The sequence below is a fragment of the Gouania willdenowi genome, chromosome 1 (genome assembly GCF_900634775.1).
Source record: "Gouania willdenowi chromosome 1, fGouWil2.1, whole genome shotgun sequence".
Lineage (NCBI taxonomy): Eukaryota > Metazoa > Chordata > Actinopteri > Blenniiformes > Gobiesocidae > Gouania > Gouania willdenowi.
The window spans coordinates 4,322,715-4,347,737 of record NC_041044.1 but is presented as its reverse complement, the minus strand read 5'-3'; the positions used below and the strand labels follow the sequence as shown (position 1 = coordinate 4,347,737).

Below are 25,023 nucleotides of genomic sequence, written 5' to 3'. Positions count from 1 at the left end.
CTAAAAAAAAATCAGCTTCAATCAAAGAAAAAAAAAATTGTTCAAGTGCAATTTTTTGCATTCAAACACTTTTTTTCTTAAATTGAAAATGTTTTTTTTTTTTCTTTTTTTTTTTTATTGAATTGTTTTTTCTTTGATTGATATGTTTTATTTTTTATTGAATTATAAAGACACAAATGTACTACCCATAATATGGCATAAATACAAAAAAGGATGACTTCAAATTTTCAATCAAAGAAAAATTGTGTTCAAATGCAATCATTTGGGTCTCAAATATTTTTTTGAATTTAAAAACTTTTTTTCTTTGATTAAAAAATATTATTTTTCATTTAAGTAAACTTTTTTTTTAATTTTTTTTTTTTTTATTGAATAATAAAGACACAAATCTACCTCTATACTTTGACACCATCCTTTTTATTTTGAAATTCCATACATGTCGAATCCGGTGCAAGTCTATCTTCCTTTCAATGACTTGATGGATAAGTTTAACTTGAAGAGGACGCGTGAAGTGAAGTGCGCATAACACCGGTGGAGACGCAGCGGCACAGCGGAGACGCAGAGACTGGGACAGACGTTAGAAGCTGCTCCGCGGTGAAGGACGCGCTCTTTTACGCAAAGGTTTAACGCAAAAGACTGAGAATAATCGGGCTTTTTTTCATTGTGGAGAGAATTACGCACAAGGAGAAAAACCAACTTTTACGCACGGATCGTTGGAGATGCGCGGTGGCTTTTGGAAGAGCAGAGAGACGACCTGACGTGTATTTGCATTTACTGGATTTTTTAAAGCTGAAGTCTACAGCCAAGAAGAACTGGGATTGAGATTTATTTTATTGCATTCGTGCGTGACGAATGTGGACGTCCCCGTAAATAAAGCTCCTGTATGTCCTCTTCCTGCGTTACGCATAACGCGCACGTCTCTGTGAGTGAGTGAGTGAGTGAGTGAGTGAGTTTACTAAACAGTTCTGGACCGTGTCAGACGTCTAGCCTGCGCGTGAGTCACCGTCCGTGAGCAAACATTTGGACAAGTAGCGCGCGCGCACAGTCACGGACGCACTCGGTGGATATTCGTCAGTGCGCGCTTTAAGGCACGATCGGGGCTCGCTGTGAGAACGGGTCTCGGAGCTCCCGCGGGATTGGACGCCCAGCTGATAAATGCCCAGCCGGTCGCGCGCGGCTCCTCGGGCTGGGCAGCAAAATGAGGTCCTGGGTCCTGCCGCTGCTCCTGGCTGCGCTTTTATCGGCCCGGCTGCGGCTCGGGAGCGCTGAGGTAAGAACACACACACACACACACACACACACACACACACACACACACACACACACATTCAGGAACATCAAAGCTTAAAGAACATCAAAGAACATTCTGACTTTCAGCTTCATCCAAATCAGGAAACAAAGGGAAATATTTATTGTTTATTTTTTATTGGTTTTTCTATATCCATCTGTTTTATTTTATTTTTTAAACTTGCGAGAACAAGTAAATGACAACTAATTGGAATTCAAGTATCAATATTAAAACCAAGTGGTATGTTTATCAAACTGTGAAATTACATTTTTCAAAAAAGTTAAATTTTTGCTTCTACAACAGATTCTGATTCTGTTAAATTCGTAAATTATTTTTCAAACAAGTTTGGATGAACTACGTCCGGACCCGCGGAACATCTCCGCGTCGAACAGCACATACCACGTTCCCGAAAATTCAGTACCTGGCCCCCCGTGGTACATACGGAGTAATGGGCCCTATTCATATATTGGTACGTGTCAATGATTCGGTACCACCAACTGTCGCAATATTTGACTCACAAACAAATGAGAAAAAAACTTTAATGGAAATTGCTGAAAAAAGGGGGACCCTAATCGAATTGTGCGATGCATAATTGTAAGCTACGTTGAATTACCTTTGAAACGATATATCACATGACCATGTTCCCATAAATTTTGAAATTACCGGAAATGGGGGTGGGCTCCATTGAAAAAAAGGGCTCTGAGCATCTCTTCATATTCATACATAGAGTATTCATACCAAACTGCATTCTGATCTAACGAGAACTAACGGAAGAGTAATCATTTGAAAAATGGGGCCCCCTGGCATCCCCGTGGCACATACGGGGTAACAAGCCCCATTTATATATTGGTATGTGCTATTGATTTGGTACCACCAACTGTCATAATATTTGACTCACAAATAAATGGGAAATAGACTTTTGATTTTTTTTTCTTACGGGGCCCTTTGGGGCCCCCGGGCCCCAAATCAAAAATTGGTATCTGAGCATCTATGCATACACATACGTAGATTATAGCTACCAAATTTCAGCCCGATCTGGAGTGAGGTAGTTTAACAAGGTTTGACGGTGCGTTCACTGACACCTATAGTGACCGGGCGTTTACGTTCTATGCAGTAAAATATTGCGATTACTTTGGAGAATCACATTTTTTTTTACACCCTTACTGCATATTAAACAGTAAATAAACTCTCAATAAAAGGACAAATATTCAGTAAAAACTATCTGAAACTCAATAATCTATTATTTACTTTCTGATCAATGCTGTTGCTGTGATATTTATAAAAATTGTGTCCCTTCTGCTGGATTGAGTTTGACACGTGTTTGAAATAGAATAAGTGATGGGAAGTTATTGACTCGATGTTAATCTATGTCACACGTGTCAAACTCAAGGCCCGGGAGCCAAATCTGGCCCTTCATAGCATTTGATATTATCAGTGTTGTACATATTTCATCATTTATTTACACGTGAAAGTACAAACTAGAGCACAATGATGGTTGAATTACATCTAAAAGCTGCGTCCCACTTAAGATGAAGTAGTGCACATACTGAGAGGACAATGTTTGCTGTGACAGGACAAGTGTAGGGCTGTAACTGATCAACGCCTGCTGTAAGCTAACGTCACCTCTGGAGACAAACAGATGTGTGCCAGTTGTTTCTGTGAGAAATGATCTCTGGGACGGAGCGCTGACTTATCTAAGATGTTTAGTCTTTTGGTGTTGAAAACAAATCTCATTTCTGGGCTGTTTCCACCTTCATTCAATGCTTTATGATAAGATCTATAAGGGGGATAAAGGGGAGAGATTTTTGGGGTCCATCCATAAAGTCAACAAAATGATGGTCCATTGTTCTATGAATCTGTGATAACCACATTTATTTATTTATTCATCTGAATAATATCCACTGTTATCTAGTAAGTCTACTGTTATTTGGGCCATAGTATACAGTATAACAGAGGTGGGCAACTTCTACATCAGAGCGGGGGGCCACATTATCAACATTCATATCAGCATTTAGAATAATGACCAATGTACGTAAGCATTAACACAGGAAAGAACAAAATGTTTTTATAATAATTTTGTGAATGTTTGTTGTTGTCTTTCTTGTTATGATTGCATTTTGTGTATTTTTATTGTCCTTTTGTGTATTTTTCCTGTAAAATGTATGTTTTTTGGAGTCATATTGTGTATTTCTGTTGTTGTTTTGCCTGTTTGTTAGTACTGTGGATTTGTGGAGACTTTTTTTGTGTTTTTCTTGACTTTTTGCATACTTTTGTTGTCAATTTGTATATTTTTTTGAGTCATTTTGTTGGTTTTTTTTGTTATTAGGAGTCATTTTGTGTATTACTGTTGCATACCTGTCAAGTTTTGGATTTGAAAATAAGGGAAATTTTCTGGCGCCCACTACAAGCCGTCCCACCACCCAACCAAGCTCCAGTATCCCTTATATTATAAGATAGATGTACAATAAATCTAAAATAGCCACTTATCAACCACTTACTAAATATAATTATGTGATTATAATCTGGTAGCTCGACCTTTATTAACATTGAAATGCTGTGAACATTCCTACTAGGGCTGGTGATATGGACCAAAACTCATATCTCAATATATTTTCTCAAAATGGTGAAATATGATATAAATCTAGATAATTTTATTAAATAAAGTCTGACCAGAAAAACATTTCTGGGTTAAATTTGCTGATGCAAAATGCTACACAGGCTCATTTATTAACAAACAGCTGATCAATATGTGACACTCATTAATCATCTAACTGAGCTTTACATGTTGTTCTGAGAAGTAAAAGCAGCGACTCCTAAAACTAGTATTTGATACATAATAAGCTATAATATATACATATATATGAAATATTATAGTTTTCTATATCGCTAAAATAGAAAACTCGATACATCGTGAATCTCGATATATCGCCCAGCCCTAATTCCTAAATTATAAAACAGCCTAAATAAAAACATAAATGTGTATATGAAGCACGTGTTTATTTAATATACTTACAGTTTATATACAAGTCAACACATTGAATATTTACTGTTAATTTCACATTGCTTGTCTTTAAGTGAGACATTAACATTTTATTTTCATTATATATTAGACACATTTATTACAGACTTTACATTATTTAACACTTTATAAACAGTGTATATTTGTGGAGCTTGTGATTGGATGATTTTTCATGGTGACTTACGTGGTTCCTTCTGCTGTGGTAGACGTTAAAATATCAGTTATTAATCTAACAGAACGTGTAACTGTGTCACATCCTGATGGTCTTTATGAAGATAAACTCTATGTCACATTTCACAATGTATTTAAACGAGTTCTTTGTTTTTTTTCACCAGAACATCTTCATTCATCATCTCTGTTCTGAGTTGTTACTGGGTTTATTGCCGATGTCAGCACTAATCTCGTGAGAACTGTCACTCAGACCATTTCAGGTGGAAGTTCTCACGAGGCTAGTGATGGCGTTCAGTTTAGTAAGACATCTTTTAATTATTATTACATTAAAATACGGGATATTTACGGGAAAATACTAATACGAGAAGATGGCGGGAAAGAGAGGTAAAATACGGGAGTTTCCTGGCCAAAACGGGATACTTGACATGTATGCTGTTGTCAGTTTTGTGTGTTTTGTGTAATTTCTTGTCTTTTACTGTATTTTTCTGCAATGGTGTAATTCTTTGTATTTTTTTAAATTTAGTATTGCCTTTGTTTTGTGTATTTTTTTTTTTACTTTGGGGGCCACATAAAATTAGACCGAGGGCTGCATGTGGCCCCCGGGCTGCATGTGGCCCCCGGGCTGCCAGATGTCCATGTCTGGTATGTAGTCATCCTAAAGATGTAAATACTTGTTTTAATCAGAAATAAAATGGGTTAAAAGTTACCAAAATGGTGGAAAAGGTGGTGAAATGGGATTTTAAAAACCATAGAAATGGGAGTGGTCAAAATCGGACAGAAAACATAGTTAAAACAAGGTTGAAAGTGTCTCCACTGCTCCCAGTCAGCCTCAGATTAGACTTTAAAGTTCTGCTGCTGGTGTGTATTAGTCAGGTCTGAACCCAGAGAGTCTATGGACACAGGTCAGATTGTAGAGCCCAGAGCAAACATGGTGTTTTTAGTTGTTATGCTGCAAAGAGGTGGAATAAACTATAGCAGAGCTGAAGTCAGCATCACATGGAACATTTTTAAATCCTTTTCTCTACTGCGTATGACTGAGAGGGAGATTTTATTTTTTGTTCTTCCTTTGTCTGCACATGCTGTCGAAGGTCAACACTACATGTGACAGCAATGCATGTTTTGTTATTGCAATGAAATAAATGAATTTATTTTATTGCATAATTGTGACCATCACCAGCCCTCCCTAAGGTAGGATAAGAAATACTTTATTACAGGGAGGATATAAAAAGAGAGGGCACTGTTACACCTGGGTGAGGGGGAAGGGAACAGGGAAGAGGGATTCAGGGTAGGAAAAGAATGGGGTGGGGAAGAGTTGACTGTTTTAAGGTGAGAGTGAGATGTGATGTTATAGTTGAGTATATTGGGCTCTATTCTCGCATGCGCGTATTAATCCAAAAAAGCCATGCAGCAGCGTTGTTTTTGGCTGCGCGCTAATCTCCCCCTGTACTTAAGTCAGTCGCTGCACACCTTCATTCCAGTTACGCACTGTGGGTGGAGCGGCCCTGAAATGTGGGTGTTCCCATTCAAGTCTGGCGTAAAAAAAACAAAAAAAGTCTATTCTACGGTCTACGGAGTTCTTTTCCGTTTATGCTCTTCTGAACCTGAATAAGTGCAGCGCCACAATGAGGTGAAACATTAGATTGCACTAGAAGTTTGGACTTAGTTCCAATTTAAGGAACACAGACTCATAATATTGTAAAAAAGACTCCCGGAAATAATCTGTTCATGTAAGACTATCACGCTGTCACGGGAGTGGGAGGAGTCACACAAGCACACCAAAAGATTGACCATCAGCATTTTTAACACGTCCACATTTACCAGTTCCAGACGGGACAAAATGTGTTACATATAATTTAATTTTACCTGCGCTGTCCACTCCTTCTTCAGGGAGGGGGTGAGAGCAGCGTTGCGGAGATGATCAGCTGTGCCGAATGTGCACGTCAGCTGCTGCTGCTCGTTAAATGAAACTCTGAGAGACGTCAGACTAATTAAACTATTTTAACAGTGTATTACATAGAGCCACAGTTTATCAACTACATTAGGGAAGTGCCTCTCCATTGGGTTCGCCTGCCTATCGGTCCGTGGCTGGTGGGGTTGTAGGGCGCGGCCTGGTAGGCATGGTAGGGCGCGGCCCGCACCACCCGCCCCGGAAGACCCCTGCCAGGACCGGCCCGGCCAGCCGCGTGTAAGGAGCCAAAAAGCGTGTATAAATGATAAAGTTCACTTTTAATTTGAAACGTCTTCATTGATAAACAATGTAACAGGTTGATTTGATCAGATTATTGATCAGATTATTGCAGTGTGACTGAGGATCGGCCGCATTCTGTCCGAGTCACAGTTAAAATCTCTCTCCTTCATCATCATCATCATCATCATCATCATCATCACTGTAAAGTGTGACAGAGTTAGATGATGTAGATATGAGGAAATAACGTGGCCTCAGAGCGTCCTGCTTTAATACAGAGGGATGTTTGCAGTGAAACACAACTATTGGCTTTCATAATACACAGTTTTAAATATAAGTAGTTTAAAGTGACCTGAGCCTCATTAAAATATGTGTGGAAACAGTTTGTGGTCCATCCTCATCTGCATATGACAGCTTGTTTCACTCTGTAGTGGATCAAACTGTGACTTTACGTTGGACATAGTATGAAAATAGTTGAATCACTGTGACCAACGGGGACAGAAGTCTGCGTCTGTCAGAGTTTTAATTAATCGTGCAGCAGCAGCAGCTGAGTGATCACAGCTGCTGCTGCGTGACCTACGAGTCCGTGTGGCTTCAAATGTAACTAAGTCCATATTTCTAGTGCAATATAATGTTTCACCTTATGGGGGCGCTGCACTTATTCCAGGGTTAGAAGCGCGTAAGAGGAAAAGGACTTATGTTGTGCGTAAAGCCAGATTAGAATGGGAACGCCCACATTTCAGGGCTGCTCCACCCACAGTGCGTAACTGGGATGAAGGCACGCAGCGACTCACTTAAGTACAGGGGGAGAATAGCACACGGCCAAAAACAGCACCGCTGCATGGATTTTTGGACTTGCGCACATGGGAGAATAGAGCCCTGATGTGCACACAAACCTCAGCAGCAGCAGCAGCAGCAGCAACAACACAGTGTCACTTACAGCAGCCCAAACGGAGGCTGCGTGCACAAGCAACACATGCACTACAGAGTTCTAGTGTAACAATTACAAATCAAACATAATGTAAATCAAGCAGCAGTAATTCCATTTTCTACTCCTCCAGACCATACACTGTAAAAAAGACAGGGCTCCAGCCCGTGAAAGGGGCGGGGCCTGTGAGCAACAGCTGTCAGACAGCCCATCAAACACAATCCTGGCTCTGATTGGTTCTTTTTGCTCGATCGCGGTGCATTCTGGCAATCTGCCAAAGGCTGCAGGAGCAGCAGGGGGCGGGGCTCAATGAGCCTGTTTTTTTCACACAAACTACTAGTTTGATGTAAAGCTGCAGACTGCACCTTTAAAGCACATTGAATGACCTTGTGTATGAAATGCTCTATACAAATAACTTTGCCTTGCTTGCCTTAAATTATTCAATAAGTTGCAGGTTTTTAGAAGCATAGATGAGCACAGGTTTTCATCCATAACAGGAGTTACTTTGAACTTTTGAATTTGGAGATCCTGAGACATCCTGAACTGAACTGCAGGTGATAATAGTCATGACTGGTGTAAAACATGCTGGTAATGGATGCTGTGACAGGGCGTGGATGTGACTTTGACAGACCTTATCTATAGAGTGACGCTTAATAAACTCACTCTGCTAATTATTGGAGGGATTGAAGCTGTGATGAGAGTCAATCCTGGGACACGTGGTGCTGCACCGTCTGTGTGTGCAGCACATGTTCAGATGCTGATGCTGACGTGCTCGTCTGACCATTGTCTGTGTGAGCGAGTAGAGATGATCTGCTGCTGCTGATCCATTTTACATAAGAACAACAAATAATCTGCCTGGGATTTTACGAACCGTGTGTTTGTGTGTGTGTGTGTGTGTGAGCAGTTGGGGTTAGTGCACATGTGGTTGTGTGCACTGCAGAAGGCTTGGGATTGTGCATGTGTGTCAAATGAAAAGCGCAGCGACACATAAGAGTATTTTTCTGTAAGCCGAGTCACAGTTAGACACGGAAACTGCTGCACGCAGTGCACGGTGAACATTCTAGGACGTCCTCAGGTCTCAGAGTGAGGTATCAGCTTTCATTTATCAGACCAAACGCCATCAAATGACACAACCTCAGGCTTCAAAATAAAACACGACATGGCGAATTTTGAAGAAACCGGAAATACACGCAACGTCATCAATATGTGCTGTTTCGTATACGAGAGAAAAGTTGAAAGTTGTTATTTTTCTATTTATTTTTAAAGGTTAAGATATATCGATGTTTCATTTACCTATTAATTTATTAATTAAACAATGCATTGATACATCTCAACTTTTAGAAAATAAAAGGAAAAAACAGCTTTCCAACTTACTTCATCATGTGTACTTCAAAATACTTCCTTCAAAATAAAATACCATGTTGTGTTTTACGTCCTGAGGCCTTGAGTCTCATGACTTTTATTTTGAAGCCTGAGGTTGTGTTTGATTTGATAGGTGAGGGCATTTCATTTGACAGAGGTTTTGCTGAGTCATGAGTCAGTTTGGACTGATAAATGACAGAGGTTTTCCTGATACCTCACTCTGAGACCTGAGGATGTCCTGAAATGTACACTGTCAGGACACATCCATCCATCCATCCATCCATCCATGCATCCATCCATCATCCATTCATCCATCCATCCATCAGCTGTCTCTAAGTGTAATTGTTTCTACTTTTTAATGTGCTTTGAAAGATATTTCACAGAACACTCAGTTTTTCCACTTCAAAATTTACCAAATTTTACTCATTATCGCTTAACTTCACACTTTTTCGTTTCATCATCTTTCCTTGTTTCGATCAATCAACAGCACATAAAGCTGTAGTTAGATGGATTCCTGAGTGCGTCCTAATCCAGACCTTCCCCACAACCAGGGCCGGCCTTCTTGACAGGCAACACAGGTGGTTGCCTAGGGCGCCAACTGCTGGAAGGGCGCCGAATTGCACCACCCCATTTAAAAAAAAAAAATATTTAAAAAGGTATAATAAACGTGAAACACACCCTTTACAATCTGTAACTATACCTGCTAATCTTCTGCCCATATTTATATTTATTTAATTTTAATTATTGTTCTATTCTATATAATTCTATTGTGTTGTTTGCACATTGTGTTCTTTGGTTTTAAGATTTGTGTTACTGACTAGTAAAACCAAACAGGAAAGTAGAAACTTCCTTGTACTAAAGCTTTTATATTTTATTTTAATTTTTGATTGCACTGTTTGGCATTGCTTTTGGATTTTGCATCATTTTTGTTATTGTTCCCTTGAGACATTTTCACTATACCTGTAGGTGTTATATTGTATTATAGTGCATTATTATACATTTTAAAAGAGGTTGTATTTTTTTCAATGTTGTGCTGCAGAATTGCATTGTTTTGTCTTGATATTTAAAATAAATAATATTGTGTACACACTGTATATGGACTTCAAAAAAAAAACTTCATCTATTTTTATTCATTCATGGGGGGGAGGGGTCAAAGTCCACTCTTGCCTAGGGCACAGAATGACCTAAAGCAGCCCTGCCCATAACAAGCTACACTACTTGAACTCACTCACACATGCTGTCCCTTACAGGAGAAGTTAGTGGTTTGGGGTTTAGTTACTCTTTAAGTACAGGGGCAGAATAGCCGATTTACACGCATGGCAGAATACAGAGAATATTGATTATAAAGTGACACCTGTTGAACAGATGGTGATAAATAATCAATCGAAAATGCTTTAGAGTTTCTGAGCACGTGCAGTGGCTCCTCCAGTTGCCTGCGTAGTCCCAGGAATGTGAGGTGGAAAACATCCATTGGAGTTTTTAGATCAGGGAGTTTCATGGCGCTTTTACTAATATGTTTTTATAAAAGGGAACACGTCAACGAACAGCAGTGTAATTATGACTCACACACCTAGAATCACAGCGTGTGTGTGTGTGTGTGTGTGTGTGTGTGTGTGTGTGTGTGTGTGTGTGTGTGCCATCAGCTGGCCCCATAATTACATTCCATTACACTTCGCCTTTCTCCTCAAACATTCCATACAATCTCGTTGCCCCGCAGGCTTCTTCCAAGGCCCCGCTGAGTGTGTGCGTGTGTGTGTGTGTTATTTCAGGAGTGTGTGATCTTCTTAAAGGAATCCTTTAAGATTTTACAAATTTTCCCAAAAATCTTTGAAATGTACTTCTTAGAAGATCTATGAATAAACAAATATGCACCATATTCAGAAAAATAGTTGTGACCCAAAATAAATCTGTGACCACAGGGAGCGACGGTTCCAACTCTGCGGTTTGGTAGTAGACAATGAAGCAGAGAAGAAGAGCTCTCCTAAGGGACCTTAACTTCCCCTTAAACAGTCCGCTGACACGCTGTGATGGCTGAAGTTAGCGAGTAATCACGAAAAGTTGAAGACACACAAACCCTGAGGATAAAAGTCTATTAGGGTGGGAGTTCTTCAATATTCCAGGATTTACACGCTAACTCCAGCCATTAGAGCGTGTCAGCACACTGTTTAAAAATCAAAATCAGAAAAAACTTTATTTATCCCCGAGGGGTAATTAGAAAGGCAAAGACTGGCATATAAAAGTCAATTAAAAAATAACAATATATTAATAATAAATGAAAACAGCACAAGGGAGAGTAAAGGTCCCTTAGGAGAGCTCTCATTCTCTGCTTCATTGTCTACTACCGAACCGCAGAGTTGGAACTGTCGCCCTGTGTTCACAGATTTTTTTCAGGTAACAACTGTTTTTATCCTCTTCTGTAAACAAAAGAGTTTTACATTGACATCTTTAACGTTTCCTGATTGTTTAGAGCAACCAAAAGCAGCACAAAAAGATCTAAAAAGCTGCTAAATTATATAAAAATCAGGCTGAATGTTTGACTCCAATAGAAAACAATGGGATGTTTACAGGCAGTGGGGCCGTGTGACATCATCAATCACATGATTTCAAGATGGAGGAACACAGGCTCTAAAACTGTAAAGTCGTCCTATTTTTAAAACGTAATAAAATGAATATGGTGGATAACAACATGTTTTGTTAGACATAAATCTACTAATAAGGACATTTCAAAGATTTTAGGCCAAACCTATAAAAACATGGAGGAGCCATTTAAAGATGACATTTGATGGGCTTCATGTCCCAAAAAATCTCAAACCTTTCAAAATAATATTGAGGGAAATGTGTGTGTGTGTGTGCATGTGCATGTGCGTGTGCGTGTGCGTGTGCGTGTGTGTGTGTGTGTGTGTGTGTGTGTGTGTGTGTGTAACTTAAACACCTTATGCTCAAACCACTGTTATTAGCTTGTAGCCCAGCGCTAACGCTAACCAATGGTTTGCTCAATGTGCATGTGACTATTTCCATTCCATTCTCCAAGCGTGTGTGTGTGTGTGTGTACTAGCAGATGCTCGTGTGTGTTTACGATGTGCGTAATGATAGCTGTATGTTGAAATCAAGCTGTCTTCTCCTCCTTCAAATTAGAACGTGAAGAGAGAAAAACAGGTTTAAGGTTTTTGTGATCTGTCGATGAAAAGAAAATTATTATTATGATTGTAAAGAAAAGTGCAATTAAACTTCCACAGTTTGTAATGATATTGATAAAAAAAATATTTGAGTGTATTGGCTAATGCATTAACTCATAGTATTATCATTTAAAACAAGTACATTTCCAAAAGTCATTCCTTTAAACAAATCCAGAAAAACACACGTATTTACAAATGATAGACCTGAAAATACAAGATTAAACATCTTTAACACCTGTATTTACACCAGACAGTGGACATGGACGTGTTTCCTAACATTAACTCACACAGTGAAATACTGTAATTTTTTTCCACTGCAGTGATCATTCTCTAAAGTCTAAACCAGTGTTTTTCAAGTTTTTTTGAGCCAAGTTACATCTTGAAAAAAATCCTAAGGCACACCACCAACCGAAAATGTAAAAAAAAAATGAATCTTTGTAGCGTATATTAACAATATACAGTCTTTCTTACCAAACTGTCTCGAACATGACTTTTCTCATTTCTTTTTTCAAATAAAAACTAACAATATGCATTGATTCTTATCAAAGTGTCTTGAAAACAAATCTTTGATATCTTGCATACTTGGTACACATCCTGGGAGGGATAAAAGTATGTTTTATCAAAACAAAACATGAAATATGATTAGAACTACAATTCAACTTTTTTGTTTTATTTATTGTATTTTTTTATTATATTATATAATGTTGTATCACATTTATATTATATTATATAATGTTGTATCACATTTATATAATATATTATTATCATTATTATTATTATTATTATTATTATTATTATAATAATAATAATAATAATAATAATAATAATAATAATTAATATATAATACATTTTTATAATTCAATTTAGTTCTGTATTGTTAAACATTAAAGCTGCAGTATGTAGTTTTTTTTTTTTTGGCTTCATTTGGTCAAAAATCCATAATAATTATATTGTAATTCAAGTGGCACTCTGGACCTTTGATATTTCTCTTCTTTCTGTATTCAAGCTTTAAAACAAGGAACGTGATGTAATTTTTCGGCTACTCAAAGATTGGGGCGTTACTTTTGGCTGCTCGACTAAAGTCGATGCATTCTATCTGTAGTAAAATACAATGGCAGACGTTCCAGCAGGAAAAGTTTCCAACGTGGCATCAGGCATAACGGTTACACGGCAAAGCAAGAGGAAAAAGGTAAACTGATTTGGAGAAGCAACAGAATAAAGGCACAAACATACTCGGACAAAACATAGCCAGGGGTGGGTTCAAATACGTATTTGGCAATTTTAAAAAAACTGGCAAAAATGACAACCTGTATCTGGATTTGTTGACAAGTTTGTTGTTTTTACTAATGAAATTAAAAGTAATATTGCAGGAAAAACAGACGACTCACCTTCAACTTAAATATGACCTTGAGAGATGGTCAAGGTCACTCATTGAAAGGAAATGTTGTTCAATGGTACCAGTCTGAGTACTGTATCTCAATTTTTAGCTAGTTATAGAGAACAAGTGTTTTTTTTTTGATGTCATGAACTTTGACCCCTACCAGTCTTTTTACTGGTAGGTCGTACAGCTTCAGTCCAAAGAAATAAAATAATCCACTTGAGATGAACTTTTCATAAATGTTAGCATTGAACTTGTATGATAAATATTGGTAGAGATATAGAAAGTTTTGGTTTTTGACACTTGATGCGACCTTGACCGTGATATTTTGGTTCTAAAAAAGGTCGACTGCACATTGTTGACATTGTCCCTATAATGTGTCATTAGTGCTGCATTAATAGCCTAGGAGGAGTTCTAGGACAAAGGAGTTGTTCTTCAACAAGAACATTGTAATGTAACGCAAAACTTTGGAACCATGTTACAGTTCTATGTACAGTTCTACACATATGCAGTTCATTATTAAAACATGTTTCATATCAAGCTTTACCTCATTTTACCATTTAAAAAAATATAAATCTAGGGCTATACGGACACAAAAGGCTCAGGCGCCCACACCAAAAATATTAAAACCTATATTTCTATTGATTATGAAGCATAATAAGGTAATCAATAGATAGGAAATAAATTAGATGATATATATTTGTTATTAGTGTATTCCACAGCTAATTTAGGACGCGTTATCATTAGAGATGCTAACAGAAAGCTAACACAAAAGAAAGTTTAACGTTTATTAGGTTATTTACTTCAGTCTCAGTAATTGTGATTAAATGTAATTGAACTTTAGTAATTGACAACATAATTGTAATTGACTTTCTGAGGATAAAAATAATTGTAATTGAATTGTAATTGGTCACTGTAATCGTAATTAAAATGTAATTGAAAATTGTAACTGAAAAATGTAATTGACCCCAACCCTGCCTATAGCTAACTACTGTAAATTATTAATGACTGGTGCCTGTGACATGGATCGAGACCTGTACTATAATCTTTGCTGCAGCACCAGTAATGATCCTTTATCCATGCACATCAAAATATGCTAAAATGAATGCTGCGCTGCTCCTTGTCTCGTCCCTTAGGGCAGCGTCGTACTCCTAACCCTTCCTGATATTTTTTGGCATCTTCCTCATGGAATGTAAGTGTATCAAATGTTGTGAGCGTATCGACTTACAGTCAAGCAAAGCTAAACACCGCTCACTAGTCTGAGTCGTCTGACTTTGATTTGGATAACTCCGCTTTGCTTTAAACACAGCCTCTGAATCTGATATTAATTCATTATATTTTGCACATTTTAACTTTTCTTAAGTGGTAATGAAATGTATTACATAACTGTGATGAAGGTTGGGGTAAATTGTATTTGGCAATTGAAAATTGTGGGAGTTCTTATCATTTTTCTTCCACAACTCCTTTGTTCTGTAACTCCTCCTAGGCTATTAATGCAGCACTAATGACACGTATGTCATCTCATAGGTGTAATGTCAAGGATGTGCAATCGACCTTTTTTGGAGCCAAAATGTCAAGGTCAAGGTCAAGGTCGCGTCAAGTGTCAAAAACCTACATTTTTCATATCTCGACGAATATTTATCGTACAAGTTTGATGGTTACATTTATGAAAAGCTCATCTCAAGTGGAGTATTTTATTTAATTGAACCAAAGCTGTACGACCTACCAGTCAAAAGATTGGTAGGGGTCAAAATTCAGGCATCACAAAAAAAATTTGAAATATTATTTCCCTATAACTTGGCCACAAATTATTTTACCATAAAAGAAATAAAAATAAATCTAGGGTTACGGTGTCAAGACTCAGCAGAAATATTAATACTAATGTATTAATTGATTAAGAAGCCTAACAAAATAACCAAGAGATGACAAACAAATTGGATGATACAGTAGATATTATTTTTTAAGTGTATTTTACAGCTGATTAAAGACATGGGTCAAACTGACCCGTTATCATAAGAGATCCTAACAAGAAGCTAACACAAGAGCTATTTATTAAAGGCTCAGCAATTATGATTAATTAAAGGGGCAGTATTTTGAAACACTTACTTTATAATGGTTTTGCTACATTGATATGCATTCATTTAGCCTCATTCAGAAGGACAAAGAAAGTTCTGTTTCCTCCCTTCCTTGTTGTTCCACATTTTATAAAAATCAGCTCCAAATGGGCCAATTGGATTTTTCGCGTTATGACGTCACAACGTGGAAACTCCTCCTCCTGACAATCCTGGCTCCTCCTACCCTACATAAGAATATGAGCTCCTCCCTCTCAATCTACCTCACAGCTAAAACAAACATAGTGAAAGCAGGTTGATATCACAGTTAATATCTTTACATTTAGTATGTATAGATGAACTGCAGAGCGCTCACAATCAGTTTCACTTTTAGTATCCGTTATACAACCTCGTATCGCCTTTATGGGATGATTTGACGTGTATGTGACCCAATGCGACGCAGCGGTTTGACAAAACAATGGATTATTGTATTAAATGCACTATTTCTGTGGTCAGAGGAGGAGAAGGAAGACTGTTAATGATTTACTGCTGCTGTGATAAACACACGTGCTGCTTCAGGCCCAAAAAACAGCCTGAAAGTGACTTTTCAGAGGATAAAACTCCAGAAAACAGGCAAGCTTGGAAGAATAAACCTAAAATACAAGGTTGTTGGGGATCTTAAAACAAATGGGGATGGCTGAAAACTAGCATATTACTAAACATTTACATAATAAAGGGGAAAAATATAATTTTATTTGTAATTAGAACAAATGAATCCAAATTGAGTTGTAATTGAACATGGAGAATTGAAGACGTAAATGAAAACATTTTATTGACCACAATCCTGGTGAATCGTAGCGCAGACTCTGTTTTTTGTTTTTTATAATCAAACTTTTCTTTAAAGAGCTTCAGAGTCTTGGTTGATGCTGAAGCAGGATTCAGGCGAGTGAACAGCTGTGGAACAGACGGAATAAAAACAGGATGCGTAGATAGAAAGTGGCAGAAAGAGGAGAGCCAGGCTAATTGGCATCAGGAGCAGCCGTGTCGCTTGTGGGCAAACAGACGGAGCGCGAGAGCAACACGAGCACCAATCACACGCAGCGGCTCCTCTGAAGCAGGAAGTGAAAGTGGAGCAAGTTTTGACTGGAGATCAAGGACGAAGATATCTTGCATCAGCTTCTCTTTCTTTTCGTCTTTGTTTGGCTTTCCCACCATTAATCCTCTTAGTGTTGTTATAAAAAATAAAGAAAACTCCATAAACAATAAACAACCAGCCCGAAAAGAAACCTTCTTAATTACATGTCTGTCAGTAGTGATGTATGTCTTTCTTTTATTCACATTCCTAGTATGTTTTTGGCATTAACATTACATTCCTTACTCTGTTTGCATGTGGTTGAGTGATTTCCACCCTCACCTAAAGTATTTCATTCAACAAAAAGGTGATTGCTTAGAAAAAAGAACCAAAAATAGGAAACAAAGACTCAAACCCAGAGGGGAACAGAAGTGGGTGGGCTCCAGCCCAGGAATGAGCAACAGTCACCACATTCAACCGTACACTGATGTGTGACGTGTTCGTACAGTTCTGTAAAAAGTAGCTAAACGCCAAAAAACACTTTTGTTCTGCTGAAAACCAATGTATTTGGTATGAAATTGTGATGTTGAATGATTCTTATCCAACTGTTGACATTTCATTTTAATCAAAGTATCAACATTTGGTGTTGGTGTATAAAATGTAAGAGTGACTGCCCTCTATGGGTTGAAACACGGCTATTACAATCAATTTCAGCCATTGGCTGTGAATGGTGAATAGTGATGTTTTGGTGGCTTCTTACATCACTTTTGGCCACGCCCTTTTAATAATAACTAGTATCTGTGGACTCTGTAATCTGTGGTGAGGAGGTTGCATTGAGAGAATTATGAATAGACAACACATTTCAAAAAATGTGCCCATGGACATTGGTCTCAAAAAATTCTGAAATTTGAACCTTTTTTGTTCCATGATTATTCAATAGTCACACTGTACATTTTTAGTTTGATCAGATTATTTTTTAGATATGGACAATTTAGTGAGGGGGGTGTTTTCAGCTTCCAATATCTCAGGAACTACATCACATAGGAAACTGAAATGTGGTTTAGTAATACAGCTCCACCTACTCTCTCAGAATACACAAACAGATCTGTTATACATACACTATCTGGGGGACATGACAGCCGTGAGTGTGTGTTTGGGTCTGGAACATGTTTGGTCCTTCAATAAACTACTGAGCATATGTCTCAGCTCTCTGTAATGTGATCAGCTTAGAGCTATGAACATAGACTGTTCACATCACTAATGATTAGTCACAGATATGTTTTGGTTCTATGGTAACATGCTTTGGAAATCTGAGAAAATACTTTTTTTTATTTTTAACTATTTTCATTGTCCCATAGCTGCATGTGAGAATATAAGAAAACATCTGATCTCTGTTATAATGTATAGTATAAAGGTTACTCTTTATTGGGATATAAAACATTTTCTTAATTTATTTTTTTATGCAACTTCTTTATTTTTATTTTGACCCCAACTTTGGGTTATTTCACCACTCATTAATTTTGAAAATCCTTTACATGAGGCCATTGTAGCTTGGCTCTGTGTCTCATAATCTGTTGTTGTTTATTACTTTTTTAATTTGTTTTTCATCAGAAAAATTTGCATTTCACACCAAAGTGTGTAAGATGTCCTGAAAATGTGTTGAAATGACACGGAATGACCCTATAGCTAATAGTGAGTAGCTAGTCAACATAGCTTAGATTGTTCTTTGGAGGTTTTATAGTATAGACTGGGTGTGTCTTAACTGATCCAGGAGCCACGCCCCCAAATCAAAGCTTTTTTTTTTTTTTTAAATGAATAGCCACAACCTCTGGGATTAGTTTATCTTTAAATACTTGTCACATACTGCCAATCTTTGGTTGTGCTGTAAATGTCACACTAACGTACTACTCACACTAAGTCTGACGTCAAAATGAGTATGTATGTGTTCATATTAGATAGTATGGAAAGATTGAGTGTGTGAGAAATACTCAGGTGTATATTATATGGGGACATTTTTTAAGTATGCACAGTGGGCACACTAGTCATACTCAAAAGTCCCATGATGCATTGCGAGCAGAATGTAAAATGGTCCTGGGACCGACTTCAAGCTAAAAATTAAACATCCCCTTTTCAAAATAAAAGCCTCTCTTCTTGTCTGCCATTTGTTTTTTTTACGCGTTTGTAAACAGGGCTCTTGTTTTGAAGTTACAGGAAGTTTTGTTAGTAGCACAATGAAGGGTCTCTGAAAATATCTGAAATTTGAAATGTGTAAAAGTGAGTTTTATGGATCAAATGAGCACATGTTGATATTCTAGTACTTGGTCACTTTCTCACTTCAAATGTTTTCAGAACTTTCAAAGTAAAGGTGGAGAATAAACAGATATTTAGCCTCAGTGTGATTCAGGTTTTTGTTGTTGTAGGTCCATCTTGGGAAACTTGGAAGTATACTTCATTGGGAACACTTATCATCCTAATCATACTATAGTATATAGTAGACAGTATATACTCATTGAGTTTGTATTGTATAGTACGGGTGACATTTTAAACACAGCCTTCGTTTACAAGTCGTAGTAGATTTTTTTCGTAATCATGTTTTTGTAACGTGATATTTCAACATTGATCAGACTTCTGATAGTTTGACGTTTGCTCATCTGGAGATTTCTGCAGATTCCGCTGCTTAGCGAGGCACGAGTTCCATTCACCTCCAACACGCCCAAATATTTATTAGCTTGAATCACCAAACACACATGTTTCCAAATGAGCTAATCATGCGTCTGTGTCTGTGTCCGCAGGGCGATCCGCTCCCTGCAGCACTCATCGACCTGGTGAGGAACTCCCCCATCTCCTCTGTAGACCACCTGAAGCTGCTGCTGCAGCAGGAGACCAACACCACAGGTACACACACACACACACACACACACAGACATGTAGGAGGGAAGCCTGTGGAATGCAGTCGTGCACATGCTGAGCTGGTTGACATCAGTGGGAGTGATGTGCAGCGTAATGAGACTGAGCAGCAGTGACCTTGTGTTGTGATCAGTGTTTGAAACCCAGACAGAAACGCTTTTCTTGGTGTTCAAACAGAAATATTTTAGCTAATTTTAAAGCTGCAGTCTCCACATTTCATGTGCAAAGATTAAGAAGATCAGGAGTGATTAACATTTTTTTTTTATTTATTTATGTGCCTAATCATCAACACATTCTTTTTAGAAGTTTATTTAATAATCAAAACACACCAAGGGCCTGTACTACGAATCTAGATTTCCTCTTATCACGGTAACTTCCAGGATTTATTTGGTGTGTCTTGTGCTACAACGCTGGCTAACTTCTTACCGGGCTAAATCACCATGGCAACTTAAGCTGAACACTAGGGGTGTCCTGATCCGATAATGGTATCGGATATCGGTCCGATATTAGCCTGTAAACGAATATCAAATATCGGATTCAAATTTCCAGATTTTCCGATTATTTATTTATTATTTTAATTTTTTAAATAAAAAAAAAAATCCAATTAATTTTTTATTTATTTTGTTAAATTGTAGAATACTGTAGATATTATGTTGATGGTTAAAAATTATGTAACCAATTGGTAAATAATGAATGGGTCCGTTTTTCTCATACCTACTGTTGCTAACTATTGTTAGCAACAGTAGGTATGAGAAAAACTGAAAGTGATGTGTTAGTGATGTTGCTAACATCACTTGATCAAACCTTGATTCATGCTGATATTGGATCAATATCGGTATCGGCCGATATGCAAGGCTGCAATACCGGTATCATATCGGAAATGAAAAAGTTGTATCGGGACATCCCTACTGAACACCTAACCTGGTCTGGACCAGGTTATAAAATGGATAAGATCTGAGCGAGTACTAAAGCTCCGCCTCCTGACCAATCAGTTCTCTTGTAAAATGAGCTGCCCATTGTTAGAAGATCCTTATTGGTGCAGATCTGACAGCTGAGTTTAGCAAAGAAAGATAATTAATGAATAAATTAATAATTTCATTTACTGATGACATCCTGATCATTCATTCATTCATACGTACACATACATGGCTATATACACAGCAGTAACATACTGTACTACAGTGAAACAATGTGCTCTCATCCCAGTGTGTGTGTGATAAATTGAGGAGGTCTACCTGAATAGAAACACGTCTGTGATGTAATGAAGTGAAACTGATCAGAGGGCTGTCTGTTTATCATCTCATGGATTAATATTGATCATCTCACGCTTTTACAGTGAATTAACCGTCAGTATCTTTCTGTCTGTGCTCTTTTCTTCCTGCTTTTTATGAATTATGGTTTTTAGTTCTTCATATTTTTAAAGAATTGTTCCTCAATTGTGAAGTAAGTTGTTCTACAGAGTTTCTCTGTATTTATGATTGGTCTGACGCTGTAATCTCCTCCTCTGTCACAAGAGCTCACACGTAGCCAGGCTGAAATCAACTCGCTTAACTTAGCGTGTTGATATCTCGCTTTGTAGTCCAGCTTCTCTCTGATGGAGAATGTATGGATAGGTGAAGCCCGCTAAGAGAGATAAATCCAGGCTTCACTTATCTAGCGTTGTAGTTGCTACATGTCTCAAAAACACAAAAATCATGGCCCCAAAAATTACACAAAACAACAACAAAGACACGAAAAGACAGAAAAATACAGTGTTCAGAAAAACACACAAAAATCACGGCTCCAAAAATCACACAAAACAAAAACTAAAACATAAAATGACAGAAAAATACACAAAAAACTATATAAAAATACACAAAATGTTAGAAAAAGACAAAATGTTTATAAAAACACACAAAGAGAGTTGCTCTAAAACGCCTACAATACAACAAAGACACAAAACAATAGCAGCTGTGTGTACATTAATCAAACTGATCATATGTGATGAGATGGAAATAATGAAGCAATCTGTGCTCTGAAACATTTAGACACAGAGGAAATGAGGAATAGAAATGTTTTTTCTCTGAAGCAGGAAGCTAATTGTCGCTTTGGGGCAGCCATGTTGTGTTGTTCTCGTACACACACATACACACATGCACACACACAGACACACACAGAGTGACCACCAGCTATCCACAGCAGGGATATAATTAGCACTAAATGGCTGGAGTGTAAAATGATGACATATGTGAGAGTGCAAACCTGCTGGTGCTATATTTAACTCCTACAGAGGCCAGACAAATAGTAGCAGAAAATAGCACTAATTGTTTTAGAGGGAGAAATGTCTTCCTTTGTTCTCAGAACAATGAGCTCTGCTGTCGCAGCCTCATTTATTTTATACGAGAACGTCCCTGGTCAGTGTCGGATAACTTTCAATGACATTTACCAGACGTAAAAGTAATGGATTACGTACTATGGAGTACTACGTCTCTGTAATTGACTTGCTTTCATGGGTACTTGTATTTTTTTAGTACAGTTATAAATCAGTAAATTACTGATTTAGAAATATATTATACTATTGCAACAACACATCATCAGAAACAAGGCTACATAAGAACTTAAAAACTAGCTGAATATGATGAGCACACTTAAACTGGGGTGAAAATCCAGTAAAGCATGAAAAATGTGAAAAACACCGAAATGTCTGAGGCAAGGCAAAAAAAATTGAAAAAAATTGAAAAAAAAATTTGACGTAAGGCTATTATAAGGCATTAAAAAATATTTGATGTTATTTATTTCAGGCTCAGTAATTGTGATTAATTAAATTTCAGCTTTAGTAATTGAGAACATAATTGTTATCAAATATCAGAGGGAAAATAATGATTGTAATTTTAATTGTAATTGGAAAAAATGCCGGTAATTGTAATTGAGTTGCAATTGAACATGGATAGTTGAAGACGTAATTGTGATTGAAAAATGTAATTGACCTCAACCCTGCCTCCATTCTTCCCTTTCAGAAGAGGACGAGCCAGATGTTCCCTCCAACCTCACACATGGTCGATTCACCAGGAGTCTGGGTATGTTTGCACCTCCATCTCTACCTCTACATGTGCGTTCTGCTCATTTCATCTTCTAACTCTGTGAATGCTGTGACTGTTAACAGTGGAGGCCCAGCCGGCCGAGCTGGCTGTTTGTAAGGTTCGGACTGAAGTGATGGAGATAACGCGGTCCATGCACGACTCACGCAATGCCAACTTCATGCTGTGGCCCATGTGTGTGGAGGTGCAGCGGTGTTCAGGCTGCTGCAACACCAGACAGCTTCAATGTGTCCCCACCGTCACCTCCAGTAGATACCTACAGGTACGTAGATACCTAGAGGTAGAGACCTACAGGTACGTACAGTATATAGATACCTACAGATACGTAGATAACTATAAGTACCTAGATACCTACAGTTACAGGCAGTGTGCTGGATCAAAAACGTCCAAATATGCAATGAAAAAAAGGTCAGCACAACTGCGTGGTTTGCTCCCAATTTTAATTTACACCAAAAAAAATGTGATGTCTGATGAAGGGCGTTTAGCCCGAAACGTCACATTTTTTTTGGTGTAAATTAAAATTGGGAGCTAACCACGCGGTTGTGCGGACATAAAGATACTGTACCTACAGGTATGTAGAGATACCTACAGGTACATAGAGATACTGTACCTACAGATACATAGTGTTACTGTACCTACAGGTACATAGAGATACTGTACCTACAGGTACATAGAGATACTGTACCTACAGGTACGTAGAGATACTGTACCTACAGGTACGTAGAGATACTGTACCTACAGGTATGTAGAGATACCTACAGGTACATAGAGATACTGTACCTACAGGTACAGAGATACTGTACCTACAGGTACGTAGAGATACCTACAGGTACGTAGAGATACTGTACCTACAGGTACGTAGAGATACTGTACCTACAGGTATGTAGAGATACCTACAGGTACATAGAAATACCTACAGGTACGTAGAGATACTGTACCTACAGGTACAGAGATACTGTACCTACAGGTATGTAGAGATACCTACAGGTACGTAGAGATACTGTACCTACAGGTACGTAGAGATACTGTACCTACAGGTACAGAGATACTGTACCTACAGGTACGTAGAGATACCTACAGGTACGTAGAGATACTGTACCTACAGGTACGTAGAGATACTGTACCTACAGGTATGTAGAGATACCTACAGGTACATAGAAATACCTACAGGTACGTAGAGATACTGTACCTACAGGTACAGAGATACTGTACCTACAGGTATGTAGAGATACCTACAGGTACATAGAGATACTGTACCTACAGGTACATAGAAATACTGTACCTACAGGTACATAGAGATACTGTACCTACAGGTACATAGAGATACTGTACCTACAGGTACGTAGAGATACTGTACCTACAGGTACGTAGAGATACCTACAGGTACGTAGAGATACTGTACCTACAGGTACGTAGAGATACTGTACCTACAGGTATGTAGAGATACCTACAGGTACATAGAGATACTGTACCTACAGGTACAGAGATACTGTACCTACAGGTACGTAGAGATACCTACAGGTACGTAGAGATACTGTACCTACAGGTACGTAGAGATACTGTACCTACAGGTACGTAGAGATACTGTACCTACAGGTATGTAGAGATACCTACAGGTACATAGAAATACCTACAGGTACGTAGAGATACTGTACCTACAGGTACAGAGATACTGTACCTACAGGTATGTAGAGATACCTACAGGTACGTAGAGATACTGTACCTACAGGTACAGAGATACTGTACCTACAGGTATGTAGAGATACCTACAGGTACATAGAGATACTGTACCTACAGGTACATAGAAATACTGTACCTACAGGTACAGAGATACTGTACCTACAGGTATGTAGAGATACCTACAGGTACATAGAGATACTGTACCTACAGGTACAGAGATACTGTACCTACAGGTACGTAGAGATACTGTACCTACAGGTATGTAGAGATACCTACAGGTACATATAGATACTGTACCTACAGGTACGTAGAGATACTGTACCTACAGGTATGTAGAAATACTGTACCTACAGGTACGTAGAGATACTGTACCTACAGGTATGTAGAGATACTGTACCTACAGGTATGTAGAGATACCTACAGGTACATAGAAATACTGTACCTACAGGTACAGAGATACTGTACCTACAGGTACGTAGCGATACTGTACCCACAGGTACATAGAGATACTGTACCTACAAGTATGTAGAGATACCTGCAAATACATACAGATACAAAGCAATAGTTCACTTTTCATTAAAATCCTACATTAAAAGAATATGTATATCTGTACAATATTCTATTAAACTTTATATCATCCTCATACTTAAGTCAGACAAGGACTAAAACTGACAGAAATCAATCAATTTTTATTCATTATCATGTCAAATAACAACAGAAGTGATTTTATGA

General features: G+C 37.9%; 1 protein-coding gene across 1 annotated transcript in view; it reads left to right on the top strand.

Annotated features, from left to right (window-relative positions):
- The first annotated feature begins 503 nt into the window (after positions 1 to 503).
- The window catches only part of LOC114464609 (uncharacterized protein DDB_G0271670-like), a 38,421-nt gene continuing 13,901 nt past the window's right edge, over positions 504 to 25,023 (top strand). Inside the window, exons 1-4 of the mRNA XM_028448989.1 lie at positions 504 to 1,267; positions 19,420 to 19,522; positions 22,531 to 22,590; positions 22,677 to 22,873. Coding sequence (XP_028304790.1) covers positions 1,196 to 1,267; positions 19,420 to 19,522; positions 22,531 to 22,590; positions 22,677 to 22,873 — 432 coding nt within the window. The 5' untranslated portion in view covers positions 504 to 1,195. The remainder of the gene's footprint in view (positions 1,268 to 19,419; positions 19,523 to 22,530; positions 22,591 to 22,676; positions 22,874 to 25,023) is intronic.